This window comes from Pan paniscus, chromosome 2, assembly GCF_029289425.2.
Source record: "Pan paniscus chromosome 2, NHGRI_mPanPan1-v2.0_pri, whole genome shotgun sequence".
In the NCBI taxonomy this organism is placed as follows: domain Eukaryota; kingdom Metazoa; phylum Chordata; class Mammalia; order Primates; family Hominidae; genus Pan; species Pan paniscus.
Genome location: NC_085926.1, coordinates 132,552,230 through 132,577,555, shown reverse-complemented (window position 1 = coordinate 132,577,555; position 25,326 = coordinate 132,552,230). Strand labels below are relative to the sequence as shown.

Here is a 25,326-nt window from a genome sequence, read left to right as displayed (position 1 = left end):
AAAGAAGATCGTTAGCTTGATACTCAATGGGCATGTTCCAAGTTCTACAGGGGCCGTAACTGGGGGGAGCTCCTGACTCCAACACCCCACCCAACTCCCTCCTAGGGAGAGAGAGCTGTCAACCTCCAAAACCAACCCAGGGAAGGAGTGAGGTCGAGGCCAAAACTTGGACAATCTCTGCACATCTTGCAGTTCAATCTGGAGCCCCTTTGCTGTCTTTCCTTTTCCTGAACCTACTCTCAATGTTGACAGCACTGTCCGATTTCTGTGTTTGCCAGGGGCTTCTCGTGGGAGGTCGGCTCCAGCCCTCTCGAGAACCCTCCGGAGACCGTGGGGATGAGGCAGCGCTCAGCCAGAGAAGCCCTGGAGCCCAGGACCAGCGCTTCAAGTGCACCGGGCGGGAGGCAGGGGCGCAGGGAGGGAGGCTCTGGACCGGCCGCCCCTGCTGACTATGGCCCCGGTGCAGGTCAAGGCTTGGGCCCGGGGATTTCCTTTCAAAGGTGACTTAGAGCCGCTTCATTAGGGTAGCGCCCTCCCAGGCGGGCCCTAATGGCGTGTTTGGCAGAGTCAGCGAAACGCAGCGCCCTGCGGCTCCAGCGGCGGGGGAGCGCCCTCTCCCGCGCCCTCGCCCTCTCCCGTGTGGGGCAGCTGCGCGCACGGGGCCATTTGCAGCGCAAGCAGCCTAGCGTGCGGCCGCGGCGCCCAGGTCGGAAAGGAGGCGGCATCATGGAGCTGAAGAAGGACATCAACGCCGTATCTATCGACATGCTGCTGATCGTGCACTCGGAGAAGCGGCGCGCCGCACAGGGTACGCTCTCAGACCAGCAGGCGAACCCGAGCTCGCTGCTGCAGCGCCGAGGAGGTAACGCGCGCCTGACCCGGGTCCCCGGGTCCCCCGGCACCTTGGCCTCCTTGCCACAAGGGCCTGCCCGCCGGGGGGCGCCCATTGCTCCCCCGAACGAGGTCAGCGAACCCGACCCTCTCCCCCATGGCTGCCGTCGCTTCCCCGCAGTGGCACCGGCGTCCCGTGGCAACGCGCAGTCCCGTGGCAACGCGCAGCCCCGTGATTGCCCCAGTTTCACTCCCTGTGCAGGCCTGTGGGTGCTTCCGTCACCCCTGGGAGTCTTTTTCCTCCCAGCCACTCCCTGACGGGTGTAGAGCAAGATTGGAAGATACCCTGGAGGAAGGCGGCCAGAGCCTCAGGGCTGACTCATGGGTAGCAGAGGCCTGCTCCCCGCCACAGCACACTGCAGGGCACAGGGGACGCTGGGAAACCTTTGTGCTGAGTCAGACTTTTAGATGGGGAGCTCCCTGTGTGGCCTTGCACTATTTACAGCCTCAGTTTCTCCTTTCTTGAGACTTTCTCCCAGCCTCCTATAGATGGAAGGCATGAAAGGTGTAAAAGGAACGCAGGTTTGGATAGGGTTAAGATTTGAAACCTGCTGTCTCCACTTGAACTTATCCATCAATTTTACTTGTCCTACACACTTTCTGGGTAAATTTGTAAGTTGTAGATTGGTAAAATAAAGTGACTGTTTATAGAGTGATTGTGGAAAGCAGGATCCGGGCCTCTCTGTTCTCCAGACGACAGAACACAATGTGAATGGAGTACAGATGGATGATAATGGAGGTTAAATAAGCCCCTGAAAAGCCAGAGAACCTCAGGGTCCTGGATGGCAAGCTGTCTCCGAGGCTGGTGTGAGGATGCACTAGGCGGACTGCGGGTCAGTTCTTTAGGAGTTAGGCCTGACAGCCCATGCAGGAGAATGACTTCTGCCTCTCTCCTCCCCTCCAGCTCTGGAGCTCCTTGGAATTCCTGCTGCTGCTCTGCCCTTGGTTCTTCTGTCCCCAGAGCCTCTGTGCTCATTGAACATCCACCTTCCACCTGCCTTGCTAAAGTAATGCTGCTGTGGATGGCCTTGCCACTACCAGCCACATAGGCTAGAGCTGCCTCCAGAGCCCTGGGAACCTCTTGGGAAGGCAGGCAGGGGAAAGAAACAGAATCTAGAGGGCTGAGTATGTTGACAGGCGCTCTAGTCTCAGGGCTGATTCCTGACTGAATCAGGAGTTGTTTGGATTCGTTGGCTCTTTAGTTATCAGACCTACTCTTGGGAGAAGGGGAAATGGCCTGCCCAGGGTATTTGTAGTTAGAAAGTCAACAGAGGGCATCAACTTCTTGATAGAAATGAGACTGCTCTGAATACATGTACCACAGTCCAGAATGCCTTCTCCAGTGTGTGGCGAGGCCTAGTTCCAGGTCAGCCCACGAGTCCCCTACTCCCAATCCTCTCTGATCACATCACTTCCAAAGGCTCTGACACTAGAAAGGGCAAAGAATGCAGAGAAGCCCAGGAAACACCAGGCATCAGGACTGCCCTGAGAGGTGCCCAACACCTAGCACAAGCTCGCCATGGCTCCAGACTAATGTATGCACACTAGTGACTATGACAGAGAAAAAAAGACCCCTAATGGCTGGGCCCTTTCTGCTGAACTTTTTCTCCAAATACTTTTCTGATGGCCGTTTTTCACCGATGCTATGAATGACAGTGTAGAGATCTGTGTCACTTATTCACAACCAGAGCAGAGAAGAGGGAAAGTGCATGGCTTTTGATGCCTGGTGGGCAGCAATGATATTCAGGAGACCCCAGGCAAAGCCAGCCTGCAGACCCTTTCCTCGAAAAACAGCCTAAGGGAGGAAAATGCCCAATAAGACCAGCTTGTTCCGAAGCCTCCCGTGGGTGCAAAGATCTAAAACAAACTCTTGCTCACTTCCAGGTATCTCCTCCTTTCTCCTCCGCACTCCAGATCCTCCACTGGAGAGTGGATCTTCCTTGGCTATGTAAAAGAGGGCCTAGGCTCCATGTCAGAAAAGATCAAAGCTCAATTATTGTTGCAATGCAGAGGATGGAGTAATCCGTAATGAGTGGCCCTTCTGCTGGAAGAAAAGAGTCAGGGGGACAAGAAGGCAAGGAGAGTGTGGACAGGCTAGGTCACTAGGAATTTGGGCTGCAGAGTCAGCAGATGTTCTCTCCCATTTCTGTAAGGCCCTAGCAGCCTCCCAGTCATTTCCCTGGAACAGTGCTTCTCCAAAACGTGCCTGAAAGCCCTCAACTCCTATCAGAAAGTAGAGTGCATATACTCCTGCGGCAGTAGAGGATATAGCCTATAGCTGCCTGGGGCAAGACCCAATGAGCTTTGAAGTCTTAGGTCTTATCCCAAAAGTCTATGTGGTTTGTGTATTCTACTCCATAGGTGTGTCATGAGGGTTCCAAGTGGTAAGTCACTGGCACTGGCTATGGGGGACTCTGCAGAAAAGAAGGGTGTTAAGAAGAGAGTGGCGGCCCCTGAGTGGTTGAGAGGGCTGGAGAATAAGACTCAAGGCTGAGCTTCCAGGAACAGTGCCATAAGTAGCACCACAGAGCTGGTCTAGTGAGGAAACCTCCTCGGCCACCAAGGAGCACTGAATACTCCTTCCACGCCAGGATCTCAATTTTATTGCAGCAGCTCCCGCTGCCAGAACGTATCCCCATGCTGTGCCAGGAACTCGACCTTGCGGCTACCACTTGCAGCCGCAGCCAGAGTGAGAGCTTTCCTTCCCTTCCCTGTTGCATCACCAGGTCCCAAGGCAGAGTGAAACACAGGTACATCAGATTGGCCATGGCTAGGCCATATGTGTTTACCCTCTAGCTGCAAGGGAGGCCAAGAGAACTGGCAACTGTCATTTTCCATTCCCACTGGGATTGACGGTCTTAGCCCACTCCCCCCACTCTATATCAAGACTCTAAAAGTGGGTGATTCACCACATACAGAAATAGGCAAGCAATGTGGATAGCAAATGACTTCTAAAATAATGCTTTCATATGTATGCAGTGGAGAGGTGGAAGTGGAAAATGGGCATCTGTACTACAAAAATTCTCCCTGAATGACCCTGATAACCAACCCCGCTGCCCTTGAAAACTGTTTTAATAGTTTTTAAATGTTTTGAATTTTGAGAGTTGCATTCATTCCCTCAAGGGCATCTTATTCATGGGCAGCCTCTCTCAGATTCCAAGAGAGCCAAGATCCACCTGCTCTACCATAACCTAGATAAGTCTGCAACTGGTACATCACTCTTTTGCCCTGAGTCTCCCACCTCAGAGAAACTTGTTATTTTGCAGGATTCCAAGGTGTTGGAAATGGAGTCCGAAGATGGCAGAAATTAGAAGGAAATGACTTTCACGGTAAATTCTCTTTTTCCTTTCAACCTATAGGATTTAATACATTGAATAATAACTGGAAGAATTGGGTTTCACTCATTTGAAGACTAGCCCTAGACATCTAACCACTGAACGGAAAGTGGCTGCTCCTGACCCAGCCAGGCCTCTAGGGCCACTGTGACTGTGGGAAGTGTTCCCTGGAGTCAGGTCCCCTGCTCTCCTGGAGGCTGTGGCTGAAGAGCAGTGCCAGGAACTTGAGCACCCATTTGTTTGCTGGCTGAGCTGTAGGGAAGGACTTAACATCCCTTGGGATGGTGAGGTTTGAGTGTGCTCCTATGAGAGGCAGCCATCTATCTTTTGAAAATGTTTCCCAACAGAGAGGATAGTGGTCTGCCTTGGGACAGTATGACTTGAAGCCTGAGAAGATGCCACTCCGGGGTTCTATAGCTCCCTGCTGGCCTGGGACCCAAAATACAATAAGAAGTCAGCTTCCAAAGCCTCTTTTTTCCAGTGCCAGGCATCTGCCACCCCAGGCCCAGGATCTCTCTGGTAACACTAAGGCGCCAACTATAATGGGCTTTATTCTATTCCCTTTAGGGTTCATTAGCCCAGCCTCCAGGGACAAACATCAGGGACACTGCACAGTGGGCACGTGAAGGTTCTAATAGAGACCAAACCTCTACTCCCAGAGCCCCAGTAGAGAACTCCATCAGCCCGCAGCTATGTGAGCCCTAGGATCAGATGACTGGCTTATCAAATGCCAGTGTAAAGGAACCACCCTCCATGACACAAATGGGGAAATAGGATTGCAGATGAATAGGACTAAACTGCTATGTTCTACCATCCTTCTGACAATAATGAAAGGGAAAGATGAAGTTCTAAAAGTGAATTCATTCACTCATTCTGCTCACAAATGCCTATAGTGCTTACTTTGTGCCAGGCATGATTCTAAATATTGGAAATGAAACAGGGAAAAAGACAGCCAAGAACACTGCCCTCAGGGGAGCTATGTTAAAATGATTGGAATTATAATGCCCTGCAGGGGAGTCTCAACACCCTGGAGTTGAAGAGTCTCCCTGTGTCCCCTGCCTTTGGTAACAGTCCTCAAGACACACTCCCCATCCCCACCCCACCACTGCCAGGGAGCCACCCTGACAGGCATGCATGGGTGCAATGGCTTCCCTGTAATCTTGCTACAGGGGCCATCAGCTGGTAGACATGCCAGCTTTAGCTCTACTGAAGTAGACGCCAAAGCTAACAAAACTCTGCTATGGGTTATTGAGAATTTTAATAAGAATCAGACCCCCAGAAACCTGTTAGCCACAGAAATGGCCATGCAGGGCATGGAAGGTATGCATGCTAGGCCCATGTGTGAGCGGGTGAGTGGGCAAGCAAGCCACAGGTGGAAACAAAGAAGCACAGCATCCTTGTTGGTTGCAGCTGTCTCATACCTTGCCTGAGTTGTCTGACACTCATCTTAGGGCTTCTCAGGCATGTTATTACATCAGGAGAGGATTGAAATATACTGAATTCATTCTATTTTTACCATCTTCCGGGTTTCTGATTTGGGAGAAGTTTAGTGGAAAAATATCACAAAACACAAAGTGACACATTGACTATTACAAGACCATTACAAGACTCTTGTAAAAGACATGAAGTGGGTCTTAGCACTATGTGTCAGCTGATAGAAGATGATTAAAATAGTTCTTGCAAAACCACCACGAGAACTGGGAGTTTCAGGTAAATGCAGGGCTGGAGAGAGGCTCTAAAGAGGCCCTGAGCCCAGAAAAAATGACGCTTCTACCACTCCATCAACATGCGTAAAGCAAAATTTCATTTATTTTTCAAACGGTACGTTTGTGTGCATGCAGAAATTAAAATTAGTTTCTTTCTGTGTTTTCTGATGTCGAGATTCTGAGTGCAGGTATTGAAGCTGACCTTTTCTCATACCTGCCTTACTGGTGCCCAAGGCACCCAGCCCTGGTAACCAGCAGGCCGCCCAGCCCTGGTAACTGGATGGCTTCCGTCTTAGAAGGAAGTGGCTGATGGCATGTGCTGGTGGAGTGCACACAGACGCTGCTGAGCATGGGGTGGATCCAGAAGGGCACATTTTCCCCCTCTTGCTACCTCGTGCACTGCTTGGGCTGGAACATTGGCAGGGTGTTGAGACTAGAGAGCTCCAAACTTTTCAAAGCAGCAGGTGTTTGGGCCCAGCCGCCTCCTCACCCTCCTACCCCACCCCAATAGCTTGCCCAGCAACGGGCTTCCCCTGCTGTGATTGGCTACTTTCCTTGGTCCTGGACAAAGTCTGCCTAGTAGCACAGGGACAGATGCCCCACAGCTAAAGGGAAACCAATTGTGCAGCCTTGACTATAAATACCCCACAGCAGCTACGCCAGCCAATCACCCTCCTTGAGGATTCCCTTCCCGGATCTTGTTTCCTCCCTCAGCCAGCCGAGGCACTGCCAGCTGTGCCTGCAGAAGGCGGTCCTGGCCTCCCTGTCCTCGCCTGGTCTGGGGCTCCAGCCCCGCATGCCACATCACCCTGTATTGGAATACACAGTGGACCTAGCCCTTGGCTGACTAGTGTGGGGCTCAGGGACCTAGCTGGGCCTGTTCATAGGAGAAGGCTGGAGGAGGCAGGCTTTCCAGGGCAGGACTCTGTCAGGTGGATCACAAATCCAGCCTGGCTCAGTACCTCACCCCCACCTTGATTGGCTTCTGCATGGGCCCAGGCATGGGAACCACTGAGCGGCTGATCTGCACAAGAAGAATCATCTAAATGGACCTGTTCAGGCCAATGCCCCAGAGGCATACTTGTTTCCAGACTGAGGCACTGGTCCCATTGGTCACTTCCAGTGACAAGCCCACTGCCAGCCAGCAGGAAGCTATAGAGAGAAGATGGCAGGCCAGAGTGGTAGTGGTGGGGGAACCTCCAGCTGCCACCATCCTCCCTTTGCCCAGCCTTCCCCCCACCCCTCTGAAGCAGAGGTTCAAGGGCAGCTTCAGTAAGAGCAGGCCACAGCAGCAGCTGTAAAGAAGGGAGGAAAGGTCATGCTTCCCCTAGGAGGGCAAGTAAGCCTGTGAGCTCCCGCTTCTTGGCCTATGGCAGGAACTAGGCATCACTCCATGGCAGGCTGACCCCACTAGGCTCTGAGGACAACTCTGTGTCCCAGGGACAGAAATATCCCTGTGTGTGGAGAGAATGTGTGTAGAGTGCATGCCCTGCAAATGTTTGTGAAACAGAACCAAACTACACATCATCCCGTCTCCTAGGCTGGGGTAGGAGGCAGGCTGGCCCCCTGTTCTTCTCATCAAGAAGCAGGAGGCTCGGCCGGGCGCGGTGGCTCACGCCTATAATCCCAGCACTTTGGGAGGCCAAGGCGGGTGAATCACAAGGTCAGGAGATCGAGACCATCCTGGCTAACATGGTGAAAGCCCGTCTCTACTAAAAATACAAAAAATTAGCCGGGCGTGGTGGCGGGCACCTGTAGTCCCAGCTGCTCCGGAGGTGGAGGCAGAAGAATGGCATGAACCCAGGAGGCGGAGCTTGCAGTGAGCAGAGATCGTGCCACTGCACTCCACCCTGGGTGACAGAGCGAGACTCCGTCTCAAAAAAAAAAAAAGAAGCAGGAGACTCAACTGGGAGTCAGAAGACCTGAGGTTCAAGTCCCAGGTCAGAACCTCCCAGCCTGCTCCACAGAAATGTGTGAAGATCAATGAGGCATCTGTGTATGCAGTGCTTTTGAAACTGTGCCTGGTGACACCAAAGTTGGGAGTTATGGCTTCAAAGACCATGGAAGACTGGTAGCCTGTTCCAGAAGAAACCCAGCCTGTGCTGGCACCTGCTAAGAGGCACAAGGGGTGTGTGCACAGGGGCTTCCAGGCATTTGTCTCCATGCACAGTGTCGTGCTGGTTTGCACATGTGCACACTGTGAGGGTGTGCACACATTTAGGCCTGGGGATGTGCTTGGCCCCCGCCAGCCCACCTTTCCTGCAAACACATACAGCTCTTTGCTCTGCCTGGGGAAAATTCCCCAGTGGTCACTGCAGGCCTCTCTGTCTTCCTTAAATAGAAAACTTGGTGGAGAAGCAGCACCCTCAGCAGCCCCAGGTCATCACTTCCTACAACAGCCAAGGTAAGTGATTCGCCGCTAGCCGTGACCTCCCCTGCAGAGGTGTGCCCAGACCTGATGCTCTGGCCAGCGACATCCCAGGATGTGGAGCTCAGACTATGGGGAGCAGGGTCCTCTCTGCTCCCATGGGTGTTGGAAAACCCTTTTCCTCTCCCTGAGTCTCATGGGAAGCAGCAAGAGGCTGCACAGTCTCAGTCTTCCCCTCACCATGAGATCAAGAAATAAAGCCCATGGGCCTCAGAGCGCACTGCTGTCATCATCATCACTATTACTGTCATCACTATTCAACATTCAACATTTGTTGAATGCTAACCATGTGCCAGACACCCTGCCAAGCCACTTATGCACTTATTCTCATGTAAATTAAGCTTCACAGCAACCCTGTTTGACAGGTACTCCTCTTTACCATCCTCAAATTACAGATGAGTAAACTGAGGCTTGGAAAGTCTGTCATGTGTTCAAGATCACATGGCCAGCAAGAGTCAGAGCTGGGCAGTCTGAGCCCCAGCAAGGCCTCAGCTGTTAACCTTCACGCATCTCTGCTTCCTCATCTCCCCTGGAAACCAGCCTCCCTCCCTCTGGCTCATGGCATCCAAGCCCTCCCTTGTCCTGACCAATAGCAGTTCTTCAGCCTCTCCTGCTGAGACTGAGCCTTCCCAGGGCATCCCACCCAGTGAGTTTGCCACAGCAAGGCAGAGTGAGAGGCACCTTCATTGGGAGTCCTCACTTTTTGGGGACAGGCTCTGGGGACTCGGGGAAGGCAGGCAAGGGCATCACTGACTCTACAGTTGACTGGATCTGAGCACATGACAAGATAGAGACAGGAGGGCCCCACAGCAATGGTGACAGGAGGCCAGGTTAGAGACTCTCACGCCCACCTTGGTTAACTGCTGTGCATTAAATACTGGGCCCTGGTGTCTGAGTGTTCTCACAGGCTCAGCCATAAGATTTCATCACGCTTGCTCTGAGAGTTGATGTCCTAACCTATAAGGAAATTATCTGATCAAATTCAGAGGCAGTGATTTCCCCCATACCCCATATGAAACAGGAGGACTCCGGAGGCCCTGGAGGATTGGAGCCTCTCAGGGAATTGCTCTCTGAAATACAGGTGGACAAGCTTCTCTATAGAAAGGCGCTGGCAGGTAGTGATGAAAGGCCAGCCAACTGGGATTACCAGCATGGGGGAGCTGGCTCTCCTCACAGTACAGGCCAGTGTCCCTTTAAGCCAGAATTCCTGAGAATGCAGCTCTATGACAGCCTTAGAGACCTCTGTGGGGCCAGCAGGACCTGCCACCAGCCCTGAGAACTACAAGGACAAGCCCATGCCCTGTTGCTTCTCTAAAATGAACTCAACTGCACATGGCTCAACACAAAAAAAAGGACTCAGAGATATCTGGCTATAATGAGAGTGGATTAGCACCACTTACCTCACTTAGTGAAGAAGACAGACAAAGGCCCCTGTCCTTGTGGAGCTGACATCCTAGTGAGGAGACACAGACAATCCTGACAAGTCAAACACCCTGAGCCAGATAAGGTATAAGGGGGAAGTAAAGCAGGAAGGATGATAAGGGGTGTGTGCGGGGTTGTATATTCATTTCCTATAGCAGCTACAGGAAATTTCCACAAATGAGGTGGCTTAAAATACTGCAGATTTATTCTCTTACACTTCTGGAGCCCAGAAGTCCAAAATCTGTTTCACCGGGCTAAAGTCAAAGTGTCAGCCGGGCCAGCGTTTTTTAGAGGCTCTAGGGGTGCATTCATTCCTTGCCTCTTCCTGCTGCTAGAGGCTGCAGGCCCACCATGGCTTGTGGCTGCCTCACTCCAAACTCTGCTTCCATTGTCACATTGCCTTCCCTGCTTATAAATAGCTGAGTCTCCCTGTGCTCCCTTGTTTAAGGATATGTGTGGTCGCATTCAGAGCCCAGCCAGATAATCAGGATGGTCTCCCTATCTCGAGATCCTTAATTTAATCACATCCACATAGTCCTCTTTACCATCTTAGGTAACATTCACAGGTTCCAGGGATTCTGGCATGGATATCTCTAAAGGCCATTCTTCAGCCTATCCCAGGGGACAATTTAAAGTGGAGTAGGTGAGAAAGGCCTCACTGAGAAAGTGACATCTAAGCAAGGAAAGAGGTAAGAGCAAATGATGTGGGTATCTGGGGAAGAGCTTCCAGCAGAGGGAGCAGTGAGCGTGAAGGCCCCCCAGGCAGGAGCGTGTCTGCATGTTCAAGAAGCAGGCAATTGTGCTGTGGAGAGGAAGGGAGGGGCATGGGCAAGGTGGGGGTAGCAGAAGAGCCAGAGAGGACACAGGGCAGAGTTGGCAGGGCCTGGGAGGCTTCTAATCTGAGTGTGATTGGAAACCATTAGATGGTTGTAGACATCCAATGCGTAGAGAATAAACAGAGGGGGCAAGGTTGGAAGCAAGACAACCCTTAAGAGGCATCATGATAATCCAGCAAGAGAGGTTCCCCCATGGTGTGGATTTGGGGTATACAAGAGAGGAGTCAAGGCTTGGGACCTGAGCAATGGGGAGGATGAAGATGAGGGAGATGCAGGAAGAGCAGGTTGGGAAAGAAACATGAATTCAAATTTGGCTTTGTTGAGGTTGGTGCCAGCACCTGCCATTTTGGAAAGCTGTGGCCAGGGAATCGTTACTCCATGTGCCACTTTCTTATTCATCTCATGAGCCTTGACAACCTTTGGGCTCTGTTCTGCGAACCACACCGGCCCCCAGAGAAGCCTTCTTGGAAGCTCTATCACAGTAATAGCGGTGACCAGAGGTGGGACACTTGGTGTGTGCCAGATATTAAGCTAAGCCCCTCTCATGGCTCATCTCATTTAATCTCCACAACCACCTTTTGTGGAAGGTTATCATCCTCATTTTACAGATAGGGAAGCTCAAAGATATTTAAATAAGTTGCCTGAAGTCGCATACCAGACCCAGAAGTTGAACCCATGTCTGTGGGCTCTCGATACCGGTGGGCTTAACTACTCCCCCATACTGTCTCTTCCATACAGGACAGGGACCAATCTGGTGGTGTTGATTTGGGTGCAGTGCCCCCACCCAACCCCCACCCTCAATGTGCAGTCTGAGATTTCAGTCTGAACTCATTGCTCGGAATGGTTCAACATTTTCTCTCCTCCTCAGCCTCTCTTTCAATGGTAGACTTTATGCAACAGGTGGCAAAGGAACATTGGAATCTTGGGTCATGGGAAGGGGCTTTGGAGATGGATCTGTAGTGGGTGTGTGGGTTGAATGAATTTGTAAGGAGAGTAATCACAAGGAGCCCCTGCAAAGAACATTCTATCTTTTTTTTTTTTTTTTTTTTTTTTTTTTGAGACAGGGTGTCACTCTGTGGCCCAGGTTGGAGTGCAGAGGTGCGATCATAGCTCACTCCAGCCTCAAACTCCTGGGCTCAAGCAATCCTCCTTCCTCAGCCTCCCGAGTAGCTGGGACCACAGGTGAGTGCCACCACATGGCTGTTTTTTTTTTTTTTCGTTTTTTGTAGAGATGGGGTCTCACTATGTTGCTCAGAATGGTCTCAAACCCCTGGGCTCAAGCAATCCCCCTGTCTCAGCTTCCCAAAGTGCTGGGATTACAGGCATAAGCCACCATGCCTGACCCCAAAGGACATTCTTGAGGAGTCAGTTTTCTGTTGAGGCTTCTGTCCTCAAGGTCATCAGCCCTTATCCCCATGCAAACACTTTGTAGAGTAGTCTTCTTTGATGCGTGCACTAGGGTCAAACTGCCATGTTTCCAGACCTCAGACCTCCCTGTGGAGCTCCAACCCATAGAAGGAATCATGAATGGTCCTTTGTTTTCCGTTCCTAATGGAAGCCATGGGCAGGGCTGCCAGTGATGCCCTTCATCATGCACACCAGCAGATGCCCAGTCACAGCCCTGAGCTCTGGAACACTAGGTTGTCATCTCATAATGAGAGCTGCTGAGTGGGGTTTTCATGCTGTGTTTGGCAGTACCCCCTAAGGGTGGTGTTCCATCATGTTCTACAGAGCTAGACAGTCCCTGTCACCATCTAGCAGGCTCATTCCTGGGATGTCACCGCTTTCCACTTCCTGACTACTGCATCCTGGGTGGAATCACAGCATGTCTGTGTTGAATATCTAACCAGGGACTCTTTAAGGGTATTTTTTTTTTAAACTACCAATGCTTTAGCTGTTTTCCTGACTCTAAGCTACTGCAGGAAAAAAAAAAAAAAACTCCAAAGTAGAAAAAAAAAAGGCTGTAAATGTGCCAACCTGTTATAGAAAAAGTTAACAAACACCTTAAACCAATGATGGCAAGTATTTCACACGAATCCCATGACCCCTCCACACACATATACAGCCGTGTGCATGTGCACATGCACACACACACACACCTGACAGTCTTTGTTAATTGATCCCTTCAGGCAGCCACTTCCAATCAGTCAGAGTTAATGAAAAACATGAAACCTGTTTGCCATACTGCGTTAGGTGTTCTGAGCCAATTAGGCCTTTAGATAAATCCTGATTGAAACCTGAAGAGATCTGGAGAGCAGCTGTCAGGTGGAAGAAACCTGACTGGGTGAAAGGCAGGGCAGTAAGCATGTGGACATTCTCGTGCTTGCCCGTATGCTCTGTTTCTGAGAAGGCAGGGAAAAGCAAGGAGAGCTGGCGGGGTCTAGGAAAGGGGCCAGGGAGCCTGTTCTCAAGATTAGCAGAAAATAATCTCTAACATGCTCTTAACTAAGACGGTCAAAGCTGCAGCTTCAGAAATGTGATTTTGTTGACAACTGGTGGAGCTGGGGAGGGATGCATGAGAGAGGCCAGCCAGGCAGCCTGGAATCCCAGGAAAGGCCTCCTGTAGGTTTGGTTGTGGTGGTTAATAGTCAAGATTAGAATAATCTACTGTACTTAGGCTGTACTTAGGGTTTAGATCTGACTGCGAATTTTACTCCAAATGATCTACTCTCTGTTAGAGATTGGCCACACTAATATTTTTTCTTAAATTAAGAGTTTTATTTGATCCAGTAGCGTCATAGCCAGCAAACTCTCTCCACTCCATGCCTTAAGGAAGCATAAAGCTATATTGTGAATGCTTTTCCCCTTGAAACAGCGTGTCCAGCCCAGGCCCAGTTCCTGGAGCCAGCAAAGCCTCCCAGTTGGTGCCCTCACACAACAGTAAGTGAGAGCAGGAATCACACTCCCATGCAGATCAGGGAGGACGAGAAAGTGGCTGTTTTCCTTGAGGGAATGCTAAGCAGCAGCACAGCTTTGGGGGAGAACCGGGAAGTGGGATTCAGGAAAATATTGGACATTGACCCCTGTCCAAGAGGGAAGAGGAATCACAGAAAGGAGAGAAGGGATTAGGAATAGTGATGGCTGGAGCATCTGGGCCAGGGCCGTGCTCCGAACATGAGCCCACCTCAACACCCTGCCCTGGAGGGGCTTTAACAGCAGTTTGTTTTTCAGCTTGATCACTCTTTCACAAAGAGACATGGCTGAAGTAGGACATGGCTAATACCCATAGAGACATGGCTCAGGGCATGTAACGCAGGATGGCAAACAAGTTTCATGTTTTTCATTAACTGTGACTTATTGGAAGTGGCTGCCTGAAGCGATAAATTAACAAAGACTGTCAGATGTGCGTGTGAAAGTACCTGGGCATTATGAGAAGTTTGGGGAAGAGATTTGTTGTTGAACCCTATGCCAATAAGTTGTTCACTTTTGCAGTTTCTCTAAGCTTATGGAGATTGTTCCAGTCCAGCATTTTCCAAATGGTGTTTGACAAAATAGTACTGGGTCAAATAGAGTTCTTTACTACAGGACTACTCAGATCATTGTGTATTGTGACCTATGAGAGGGGAGAGAGTGAACATGTTTCTCAATTCATTTTTCACAAGGCATCTTGAAGTCAAGTACCACTTAGCACTCACTTTAAAAGACACCTCAGAGGGTTTGAGGTGGAGAAAGTGAAAAGGAGAAGAACAGGCCCATGCCTCACTAATGATGGGAAGACACACAGAAAGTATTTGCTGCTGATGGCGATAGCACCCAGTCCTACGACCAGAACTGAATTATGCCTTGAACTCTGAAATGCTTAATGTTTTAATTACAAACTCACAAGGCTGATTTTCTCTCAACATTGAATATGCTGGAAACTACACTTCAAAATGAATGTTAACCCCTTCAAAGCTATGCTTTGCAGAGGCCACATTGTATCTTTTCAAATTGTTTGAGAATGACCCTCTTTGGCATGCAGAACAAGTTTATGAGCTACACAAAAAAGACAGTATTGTTATTCTATGAAAAATAATTGCAATGCATTTAGCAGGCAAAGGGTTAGTAAAAGGAGGTTTTACAAAATCAATGAGGAAAAAATAATACTTCAATAGGAAAATAGCCAATTCACAAAATAAGAATTTAAAATGGTAAATAAGTATAGGCAAAGACTACTACAATAAAACTAAAGAAATATACAACACAACCAGGTATTATTATTCACTGATAAAAATTTAAAGGGTTGATAAAACCAAACATCAGTGAGTGAATATGTGATCTATTTTTGCATTACAAACCACCACACAACTTAGCAGCTTTAGACAACAAGCATTTACGAGCTCACCAATCTGCAGGTTAGCTAGAAATTCTCATTGGAGCCACACCCAGCTGATCTTGGGTCTTGGGTGGGCTTGCTCATGTGCTTGTTGTCAGCTGGTGGGTTGGCTGGAGACCAGCTGGTCTGGGATAGCCTCACCTGAGAGGCTATGCTGTGCTCCATGTGGGCTCTCATCTACAACCTGGCTCATTCACATGGCTGTTATGGCTGGGATCCCAAGAATGAGAATGGAAGCCTCAAAGTTTCTAGAAGCCTAGGCTCAGAATTTGTGCAACATCACTTCTGGCATGTGCTAATTGGCCAAACCAAGTCAAAAGCCCAGCCCAAATTCAAGGGGTGGAACAAAAGACCTCTCATTGGGAGGAATTGCACTTTGTGACCAGTTTTGCAATCAAGCACAGCAAGAATGTGCACAATGGGCATTCTCTTGCACTACTGATAAGATCATAGATTGATAAAATCATTCATAAGAAAATTTTGCCAATATCTAACAAAAGCCTTTAAAATATCCATATTATTTGATTCATACTTCAGAATTTATTCAAAGGAACTGATTTGCAAAGTGTGCAAATCACTTTACATACATACAAAGATGTATGTATCTGAGTGTTCATCACATCATTTCTAATAGCAAAACTGTAAAAAGCTAAATATTCAACAAAAAGGGATTGCTTATATGGATTATAAACCATCTACAAAATAGAATACTATGTAGCCATTTGAAATGATAACATATGGCTATGCTCACTGACATGTAAAGATTTAAATGAAGAAAGCAGGTTATGAAAAATATGTTTACTATAATCGGCTTTGGATTTTTAAATGCAGAAATGAAGTCTTAAAGGAGTTTCACTTTCTGCTTTATATCTTTCTGTATCATCCAAGTTTTTGTTTTAATTCTGCTTGGGTTTTTTTGTGTGTGGTTGGTATTTTTGCTTTTATTTTTATTTTAAATTAACATACAGTAAAATCAAATGTTTGTAGTGTGTAGTTCTGATTGCTAACACATGCATAGATTTGTGGAACCACCACTATGGTGGTTATCATCATCAGAATATCCAGAATACACCACCATCGGAATATACAGCAGTTCTATTTCCCTCTTTAAAATTATCTTGTGTGGACTCTAATCCTCCCATCACTCTTAAGAGTTCCTTTGTATTGTTGAGAAGTATTTTTTTTTTTTTTTTTTTTTTTACAGAGTCTCGCTCTGTTGTCCAGGCTGGACTGCAGTGGCACGATCTCGGCTCACTGCAACCTCCGCCTCCCAGGTCCAAGCGATTCTCCTGCCTCAGCCTCCCGAGTAGCTGGGGTTACAGGTGCCTGCCACCATGCCCAGCTAATCTTTGTATTTTTAGTAGAGATGGGGTTTCACCATATTGGCCAGGCTTGTCTCAAACTCCTGACCTCAAGTGATCCACCCACCTCGGCCTCCCAAAGTGCTGGGATTACAGGCATGAGCCATCATGCCCAGCTGAGAACTATTTCTTGATATAGTTGTACCACAGGTTGTTTATCCATTCACTCATTGAAGGACGTTTAAGTTGTTTCCAGTTCAGGGTGATTATGAATAGAGCTGCTATATAAACATTTGTGTACAGGTTTTTGTGTGAACATAAGTTTTCATTTCTCTGGGATAAATGCCCAACAGGGCAATTTTTAGGTTGTATGGTAAGTACATGTTTTGTTTTATAAGAAACTGCCAAACTATTTTCCAGAGTGACTGTTCTATTTTACAATCCCACTAGCAATATATGAGATCCAATTTCTCTGCATCCTTGTCAGCATATGATATTATCACTATTTTTAAATTACAGTCACCCCTCAGTATACATGGGGGATTGGTTCCAGGACCACCCACATATAACCAAATGTGGGCATACTCAAGTCCCACAGTCGTCCCTGCAGAAACCCCATGTAGGAAAAGTTGGCCCTCTCTATGCGAGTTTTGCATTCCATGAACAGTACTCTCCATCTGCATTTGGTAGAAAAAAAGGACCATATGAGTGGACTCGTGCAGTTCAAACCCATGTTGTTCAAGGGCCAGTTGCATATTGTTGCTCTTCTAATAGATGTGATGTCTCATTTTGGTTTTAACTTGCCTTTTCCTAATGGCTGATGATGCTGAACATCTTTTCATGTGCTTATTTTCCATCCATAATCTCTTTTATAGTAAAATATCTATTCTTTTGCCCTTTTTCCAATTGAATTGCCTTTGCACTTTTGTAAAAATTTATTTTGCTATGTTTGTGTGAGTCTATTTTTTATTATTCTGTTTATTGATCTGTTTATCTATCCTCTTACCAACATCACATTGTTGTGATTACAGCTTTTCATTAATGCATCTTAAAATCAAAGAGTGGGAGTCCTCCCATCTTTTTTTTTCAAAATTAGTTTAGTTATTCCAGTTCCTGTGCCTTGATGTCTATATTTTATAATTATGTATTTGCACAATTCCCCCAAAGTGTTTGGTTGAACTTGCATTAAATCTGTAGATCAATTTTGAGAGAATTGCCCACTTGACAATTTTAAGTCTTCCAATCCATAAACATGGTATGTCTCCCCATCTATTTAAGTCATCTTTAATGTGTGTAATCATATTTTGGAGTTTTCAGTATGCGATTATTGCACATGTTTGGGATTTTTGTTTGTTTTAGATTTATAACTAATATTTTAATTTTGGAACTATGGGAAATGGTTATTTTTAAATTCCATCTCCAATTGCTTATGGCCAATATACAGAAATACAATCGATGTTTGTATGTTAACCTTGTACACCGTGACCATGCTAAACTAACTTATTAGTTCTAGGAGCTTTTTCTTGTAGATTACTTGGGATTTCCTATGTAGACAGACATATCAACTGTGAATAAGGACAGTTTTATTTCTTCCTTGCCAATCTGTATGCCTTTTATTTCTCTTTCTTGTCTTATTACACAGGGTGGGACTTCCGGTACAATATTATTAGGATCAGTGAGAGTGGACATCTATGACTTGTTCCCAATATTAGGAAGAAAGCATAACCATGTTTCACCATTAAATATGCTGTTAGCTGTATGCTTTTTGTAGGTTTCCTTTTTCAGATTAAGAAAGTTCCCTTTTATTCCTAGTTTGTTGAGAGGTTTTATCATGAACGGATGTTAAATTTTGTCAAATGCATTTTTCTACACCAATAGGTGTGATCCTAGTAGTTTGTCTTCTTTAGCCTGTTAATATGGTGAATTACATTCATTGATTTCCAAATATTTAACCAGCTTTGCATTCCCAAAATAAACCACCCATGGTTGTAGTATATTTTTCTTTTACTATATTGTTGGATTTAATGTTGTAATATTTTGTGGAAGATTTTTGTGTTTACATTTATAAGGGGTATTGGTCTGTAGTGTTCTTTTCTTTTGCTGTCTTTGTGTTGATATCAGATTAATGCTAGCCTCATAAAATGAGTTATGAAGCATTCACTTCTCTTCTGTTTTACGGAAGATCCTATGAAGAATTGATGTTATTTACTTTAAATGTTTGTTAGAATTTAGCACTGAAGCTATCTGGGCCTGGCTTTTGGGGGGAAGGTTTTAAACTACAAGTTTAATTTAACAAATAGGTATTGGGAATATTTAGGTTATCTGCTTCCTATATGAGTTTTGTGGTAGTTTGTGACTTTTAAGGAATTGGCCGATTTCATCTAAGTTGTAGAATTTATGTGCACAGAAGTTTTGTAGCATTCCTTTATTATTATTTTAATACATATGAGGGTCTGTAGCGATAGCCCTAATTTCATTCCTGATATTGGTGTATTTACCCCTGATTTGTGTCTTGCCTCTTTTTTTTCTTGGTCATTCTAGCTAGAAGTTCGTCAATTTTACTGATCTTTAAAAAGAACCAGCATTTAGTTTCATTGATTATTCTCTGTTGTTGTTTTTAACTTCAGTGATTTATTCTCTTATTTTTATGATTTTCTTCCTTCTGCTTGCCTTGGATTTAGTCATTTCTCTACTTTCTTAAAATGGAAGCTTAGATTGTTGATTTGAAACCTTTCTTTTTTCTGTTATAAGAATTTAATGCTACAAATTTCCCCTTGAAGCACTGCTTTGGCTTCATCTCACACATTTTGATATGTTTTATTTTCATTTTCAATGAGTTCAAAATATTTTCTAATTTTCCTTGAGACTTCTTCTTTGATCTATGTGTGATTTGAAAGTATGTTAATTTTTAATACTTGGACATTTTCCAGTTGCTTTCTGTTTTTTACTTCTAGTTTAGTTCATTTTGGTCAAAGAGGAGTTTTGTATGATTTCAGTTCTCTTCAACTTTTTAAGGTTTGTTTTGTGACCAAGGATATAGTCCATCTTGGTGATTATTCAATGGGCATTTGACATGAATGTGCGTTGTGCTGTTATTAGATGGAATCTTTTATAAACATCAAATAAATTTTATTCATTGTGTAGTTCATTTCTTCTATATATTTGCTGATTTTCTTTCAATTAATTCTCTCAATGACTGAAAGATTAGTGTTAAAATCTCCAACTATAATTGTAGATTTGTCTATTCCTCCTTTTAGTCCTATCAGTTCTTGTTTCATGTATTTTAAAACTTTGTTGTTTGACGTATGCCTATTGAAGGTTGTTATGTCTTCTTGCTAATATTCCTCTATCCCCGATATTTTCCTTTCTCTGATCCTATATTAACATAGCAACTCCAGCTTTCTGTTATCTTTTCACTTAACCAACCTATATCATAGTAGTTAAAGTTGGATCCTTGGAAACTGAATATAGTTTAATCTTATGTATTCACCCTTTCTGAAAATCTCTATTTTTTAATTAGTGTGTTTAGACCATTTACACTTAATGTAATTATTGATACATTTGTATTTAGGTTTTCTACTTTATTATTTGTTTTCTGTTTGTGCCTCTGTTTCCCCTTTCCTGCTTTCCTTGCCTTTCAGAATTACATTTAAATTTGCCTATTAAGTTTTTTACTATATCTCCATAATAGCTATTTTTGTATGTATTATATGTACTTAACTTTTCATAATCTATTACAATGAATATTAACATTTCAAGTAGAATGAGGAAGTCTTACCTCCATATAGGTACATTCACTCTCCTACTCTATGTTGTAGTTGTCATATATTTTACATCTAATATATCAAAAACCTATCAGATGTTATAATTATTTCTTTCAATTATTATTCATATTATCAAGAACTTGAGAGGAGGGCAGACTAATATATTTATCTAGATATTTACCATTTCTCTCCCTCTTCCAAGTTTTCCTCTGGTATAATTTCTCTTCCGTCTGAAGAACTTCCGTTAGCATTTCTTTTGGAGCAAGTCTGTTGGTACCAAATTCTCTTGGCTTTACATCGCTTTTCACTGGCTACTTTCCATATTTTTTTCTTTAATAGTTTGGTTATGTGTCTGGACTTGGATTTTCTTACATTTATCCTGTTTAGAATTCACTGAGTTTCTTGAATCAGTAAGGTTTTATGTCTTTTGCCAGATTTCAGAAGTTTTCATTATTTTCTCAAATATTTTTTCTGCATCATATTATTTCTCTTTGCCTTCTGAGACTTCAATGATGTGACTGTTAGACTTTTGGGTATTGACCTACAGATCTCTGACGCACTACTTACATTTTCTATTGTTCAAACTGGACGATATCTGTTGATCTATCTTCAAGTTCTCTGACTGTGTTCTCTGTCATTTTCATTCTGCTATTGAGTATATCCAGAGAATTTTTAACTATATTTTTCAGTCTAAAATCTTCACTTACTTCTCCTTTATATCTTCTTTTTTATCGCTGATACTTTATATCTTTCCATTTATCTCAAAACTGTTTGCTGTTACTTGTTAGGGCATGTTATTGTGGCTGGTTTTTTGTGTGTGGAGTTGGCATCTGTTGATTATCTTTTCCTTTTCAAATTAAGACTTTCCTGAGTCTTCCTAGCTGAGTAATTTTGAACTGTAGCCTTTGCAATGCTATACAGATCTGCCCTGCATGTGCACCACCCAGTGGCCAGTCTGGAACCTGGGCCTTAATCTACCCCACAGTTTACTTCCTGAAGACTGTGGTATGATGTTTAGGATGAGATCTATGCATGCACAGTTCAGAGGTGACCACAGGAGTCCATCTACAACTTTATGGAATTGCCTTCTTGAGCTCCCTCCTCTTCATGACCCATTTCTCATTCCTCTACCCAAAAAGCTGGAGCTTCAGTTTCCTCACTCTGCCATATAGGCCCCACAACTGTGTCTGCCTCTGGGGCAAATCAGCAGAAAACAGAGAGAAAAAACAGTAAATATTTGCCCTCATATTCTTGGGATTATAACTTCTCTGGTAGAAGAAAATAGTTATGCTTGCTCCAGAGTTGTAGGTGGCTGCATGGCCACCAACATCACTGCTGCCATTGCTACCAACAGAATTGCCTGGGGGCTGAGTTGAGAAATAACAGAATAAAGTGGGGGAAAAACAACAACAAAAGATTTCTTTCACTCTCTCTGACTCTTAGGGGTTCCCTTTCTCACTCTGCAAGCCAGAAAGAGAGGATTTCTCTTGTGTGCTCTTTTTCTGCATCCACTGTACCCTTCTGGGTTTGGGAATGCCTTTAAGTCCAGTCTAGATGATACCAGAGGGGAAAGAAGAATGGTAAATTCACTGCCAATTTGCTAATGCTTTAAAAATTCTTCCCACTCTTCCCCAGTTATTCTATTATTTACTTTGCAGAATCCTCTAGTAGTTGCCCCTTACATTCGGTACATTGTTTATAATTGCATTCAGTGGGAGAGACAGGGCTGAGTGTGCTTTACTCCATCTTGCCTGAATCTGGAAACTATCTGCTTGGTTTGTTGTTGTTTTGATTTAAAGAAAAAAACAAGGATGATTTGTACACACGAAAGAAAGTTCTAAAACTAATTGTTTTGTTATTCAATCGTCAGTCATGAGGCATTCACCCTTTCCTGGCAGCATCTGGTTGAGAATGTCATCTCCTTTTCCTTTGTAGGGACACAACTGACTGTGGAAGTCCACCCTCGAGATGCCATGCCCCAGCTGCTCAAGAAGTTCTCCTTGGCTAAACGTATGTATGACACAGGTACTCATGGTGGAGGGCTGGCAGAGAGGATTGAAGGCAGCTGGTTGGGCCAGATCCCAGCCCAAGCATCTTCTGAGGGAAGGAGAAGAGTGACATGGGCCTGCAAACTGGGAAAAGGCAGAAGCATGACAGCTTTATCCTGGGAGACTCTTTTCTCTACACCCAGCTACCGCTGATTTTGCATCTCTGGAACTAGTCATAGGTAACACAGACATTTAGCTGAAGACACATTGCATCACAAGAGTGTTGTTGCTGTTGCTTTTAGATACCATTTGTTTACTGCCCGAAAAGTGGCATGCAAAATGCTAAGTACTTTAACATTTATTAACTTTTTAACCTTTTGATGTATACTAATATCATCCCCACTTTTTAGATCAGCAAAGTGAGGCTTAGAGAGGTGAAGTAACTACCCAAGTCACCCAGCTAAGAAGTGGGTCAGAACCAGGTATGACTCTGAAGCCTGTGGTCTTAACCACCATACTTTGCTGCCCTCAGTGCAGTGCACATAGGCCCAGGCCCAGGACGATGATGTCTCCCCAACTCCCTTCTTGGTCCTCTCCCTGCATCTGTCCACCTTATGGTTAAACAGGGACCTCAGGAAGAATGCAGGTTAAGTAACAGAGGCTGCAGAACAACTGAGGCTCAAGTCCTCTTTAGGTCCATGCAGTGAGCCAAAGTCCTCCAGAACTGTCTGGTCCTGCAGTCATCAGCAGTCAGGATCTCAAGAAAGTAGTCTACTGTAAAGAGGGCAAGCTCTAGGGTCGACTGACTGGGTTCATGTTTCAGCTGTGTGACCTTGGGCCAGTGGCCTAACCCCTCTTTTGAACTCAGTTTTGTCAACTATAAAAGAAGGAAAATAAGCGAATCTGCCTCATAAGATTATTATGAGATTAAATGAGACAGTAAATATAAAGCCCAAACCAGGCATAGTAAGTGTGTAACAAATGCTAGCTATCATTTCGAACCTTTATCATTCTATCAAAAATGTAGCTGGGAAAAAAATGTAGGTGTGAAATACAAAATGCAGGTGTGAGAAATAAATGGAGCACTGTTTCTCAGAATAACCCATGTGTGGTTGCAATCTTCTTTGTTATATTTATAGCCTAAAGTGGCCTTCAGGGGCATAAAACTACCTGCCTTGGCATCCCCACCTTCAACTCCCCTGATCCCATCAGGGACCCAAATCTTCCTGACCTGGTTCCAGATCGGCAGGGAAAGTTCCTTTCCTTTTGCCCAGGGAGTCTAATAACTATTGGCTACAATTCTGCCTTTACAGACTTAGATTTATGGGATTCAGTTGGCCTTTAATCCTCCCAAGGAATAATTTAATTATGACCTGACCTTTCTAGGTTTTGACCTTCACATGAACTGCTTTCCCCTTCCTGCATCTTTGTTTCCATCCATGGTCAGTTCTTATCCCGGCATTATCTGGCAGTGGATTCAAGAAAGCAGGAAAATCCAAAAGAGGGCAGGAACACCAGGTTCCAGGAGGACCCAATGAATCACCCAAAGTGTTAGGTCAGAGCAAATACTAACTCCAGTTGCAGAATGCAGCTCCCTTTCTTGTCAGCCACTTCCTGGTTCTTAGTCTTCCTTCTGCCACACCAGGAAGTTCCTGGCAATTCAAGCAGCAATTCAGTGGTCAGTGGGGTGGGAACAAGGAGACTATGAAAAGGAGAGTAAAGAGGAGGGGTCAAAAGCAAGGACCACCAGAAGGTGAGTCATCAGTGCTTGCATTTCTGTTTCTTCTGAAGTATCTATACTTCTGATCTTTGGAATATTGTAGGTTTACAAGGTGATAAAAATGGAAACACAAGACCCCGGCAACCTGGAGGGAAAGATGCCCATGGTAAGTTCCAGAGTCTCCCAGGACAATTCTCAAGAGAGCACATGGGTTTAGCCTCATAGACTAATCTCCAATTGACAGTTGCTTCCTGGGCCACTATGCTGAGAGGCTGGGGCCACCTTTGGGTTCAGGAGGGGAAGAGTGTCATGATTGATTAACAATGTCTGCCATGGACACAGGTGGAGAAGGAAAAAGCTCATGCACCAGATGTCATCCTAAAGCTAAAGTATAAACCCCACCAATAACAAGGCAGACCATTATAGGAAACATATTAAAATCGTAATTCAGGATTATGTTAACTTTAAATGGAATGCCAAATGTCTGTAAGGTAGGAGGCATGTGAATAAGCAGAGTGAAGCAGAGGAAGAAACACTGAGAGGGATGATAGATAGCCTGGGTTGGAATCCTGCTTTTGCCCCTCATTTGCCTTCCCTGTGCCTCAGTTTCCCCCTCAGTAGACCAGATGTTATCTAAGGCGGGGTGCAGCTCCATACTTCTTCCTATTGTTTTGCTTTAAAATCAGAATAATTTAGTTAATGATACTGATGTTTTAAATGTATTTATGTAGAATCATATTTAGATCTTATATAATCTCCTCACAGGTAGATTTAATGAGGCATAAATCATGGGCATTTTTAATGTTCAGATATTGGAAAATGGAACCAAGAAAGGGGAAAACTAGTAATAGGATTTTCAATACCATTTCAGAAATGCCACCTTTATTCTAAATAGGAGTGCAGGGAGACCTCATTTGCAGAGCTATACTGAGTGGAAATCTGTTCGATGTGTGAGTCCACTTTGAATGCACTTAGGTCGCCCTGATGGCTCTTGTGAGAGAATGATAGGAACAGATTCTGCAGAGGGAGAGGGCACTGAGAAGAGGCAAGGCTCAGCAGGGGCCTGCCTGAGTATCCCCAGTCTTCTCTGGTTGCATTTGGACCACACAGCGCAGGGGTTGATGACATAAGTCATGGTGGCCAGGCAAGAAACCCCTGGGCCCAAATATTGGTCAGCTCCCCAATAAGTGGGCATTGCCTCTCAAACCACGCCGGCCCAGAAGAGGGTCATGAAGGGGCTGGAGCCAGGTCTAGAGGTGACACACACCCCTCCCCACCTTCTCCCCACCTTCTCCCCACATCTCTCAGGTCTACTAGCACCAGATTAAGGGACTCTCACTGACAGTGGCAGCCCTGACGATGTGTGGGCAAATGCACCTGCAGTGTCCCCCACCAGGCAGGGAGGCCACATGTCCCTCCCTGCATGTACCTGCAGAGGAGCCCCACACCCTGCACCCTCCCAGAGAGCAGTGTGACGCTAACATCACAACATGATATGCTCCCAGGAATCCCACAGATGTGTGCCTGAGGCCAGAGGGCTGGGTCCAGTCCCTCCCAGCAAGGTGGAAGTCAGAACCAGACTGGAACCAAGGTAGAAGTGCAGGTCCATCAGGTGCTTTC

The 25,326-nt window shown here is 45.6% G+C and overlaps 1 protein-coding gene across 4 annotated transcripts in view; it reads left to right on the top strand.

Annotated features, from left to right (window-relative positions):
• The first annotated feature begins 320 nt into the window (after positions 1–320).
• KY (kyphoscoliosis peptidase) overlaps positions 321–25,326 on the top strand; it is a 51,639-nt gene continuing 26,633 nt past the window's right edge. Inside the window, exons 1-5 of one of the 4 annotated variants that reach the window (XM_034957434.3) lie at positions 321–808; positions 4,158–4,220; positions 8,274–8,336; positions 21,934–22,008; positions 23,810–23,872. In XM_034957434.3, the coding sequence (XP_034813325.2) occupies positions 550–808; positions 4,158–4,220; positions 8,274–8,336; positions 21,934–22,008; positions 23,810–23,872 (523 nt within the window). In that variant the 5' untranslated portion in view covers positions 321–549. Of the gene's footprint in view, positions 863–4,157; positions 4,221–8,273; positions 8,337–21,933; positions 22,009–23,809; positions 23,873–25,326 lie in introns of all 4 variants that reach the window. The other 3 variants (XM_003822499.6, XM_034957435.3, XM_008976076.4) reach the window with 3 other exon arrangements.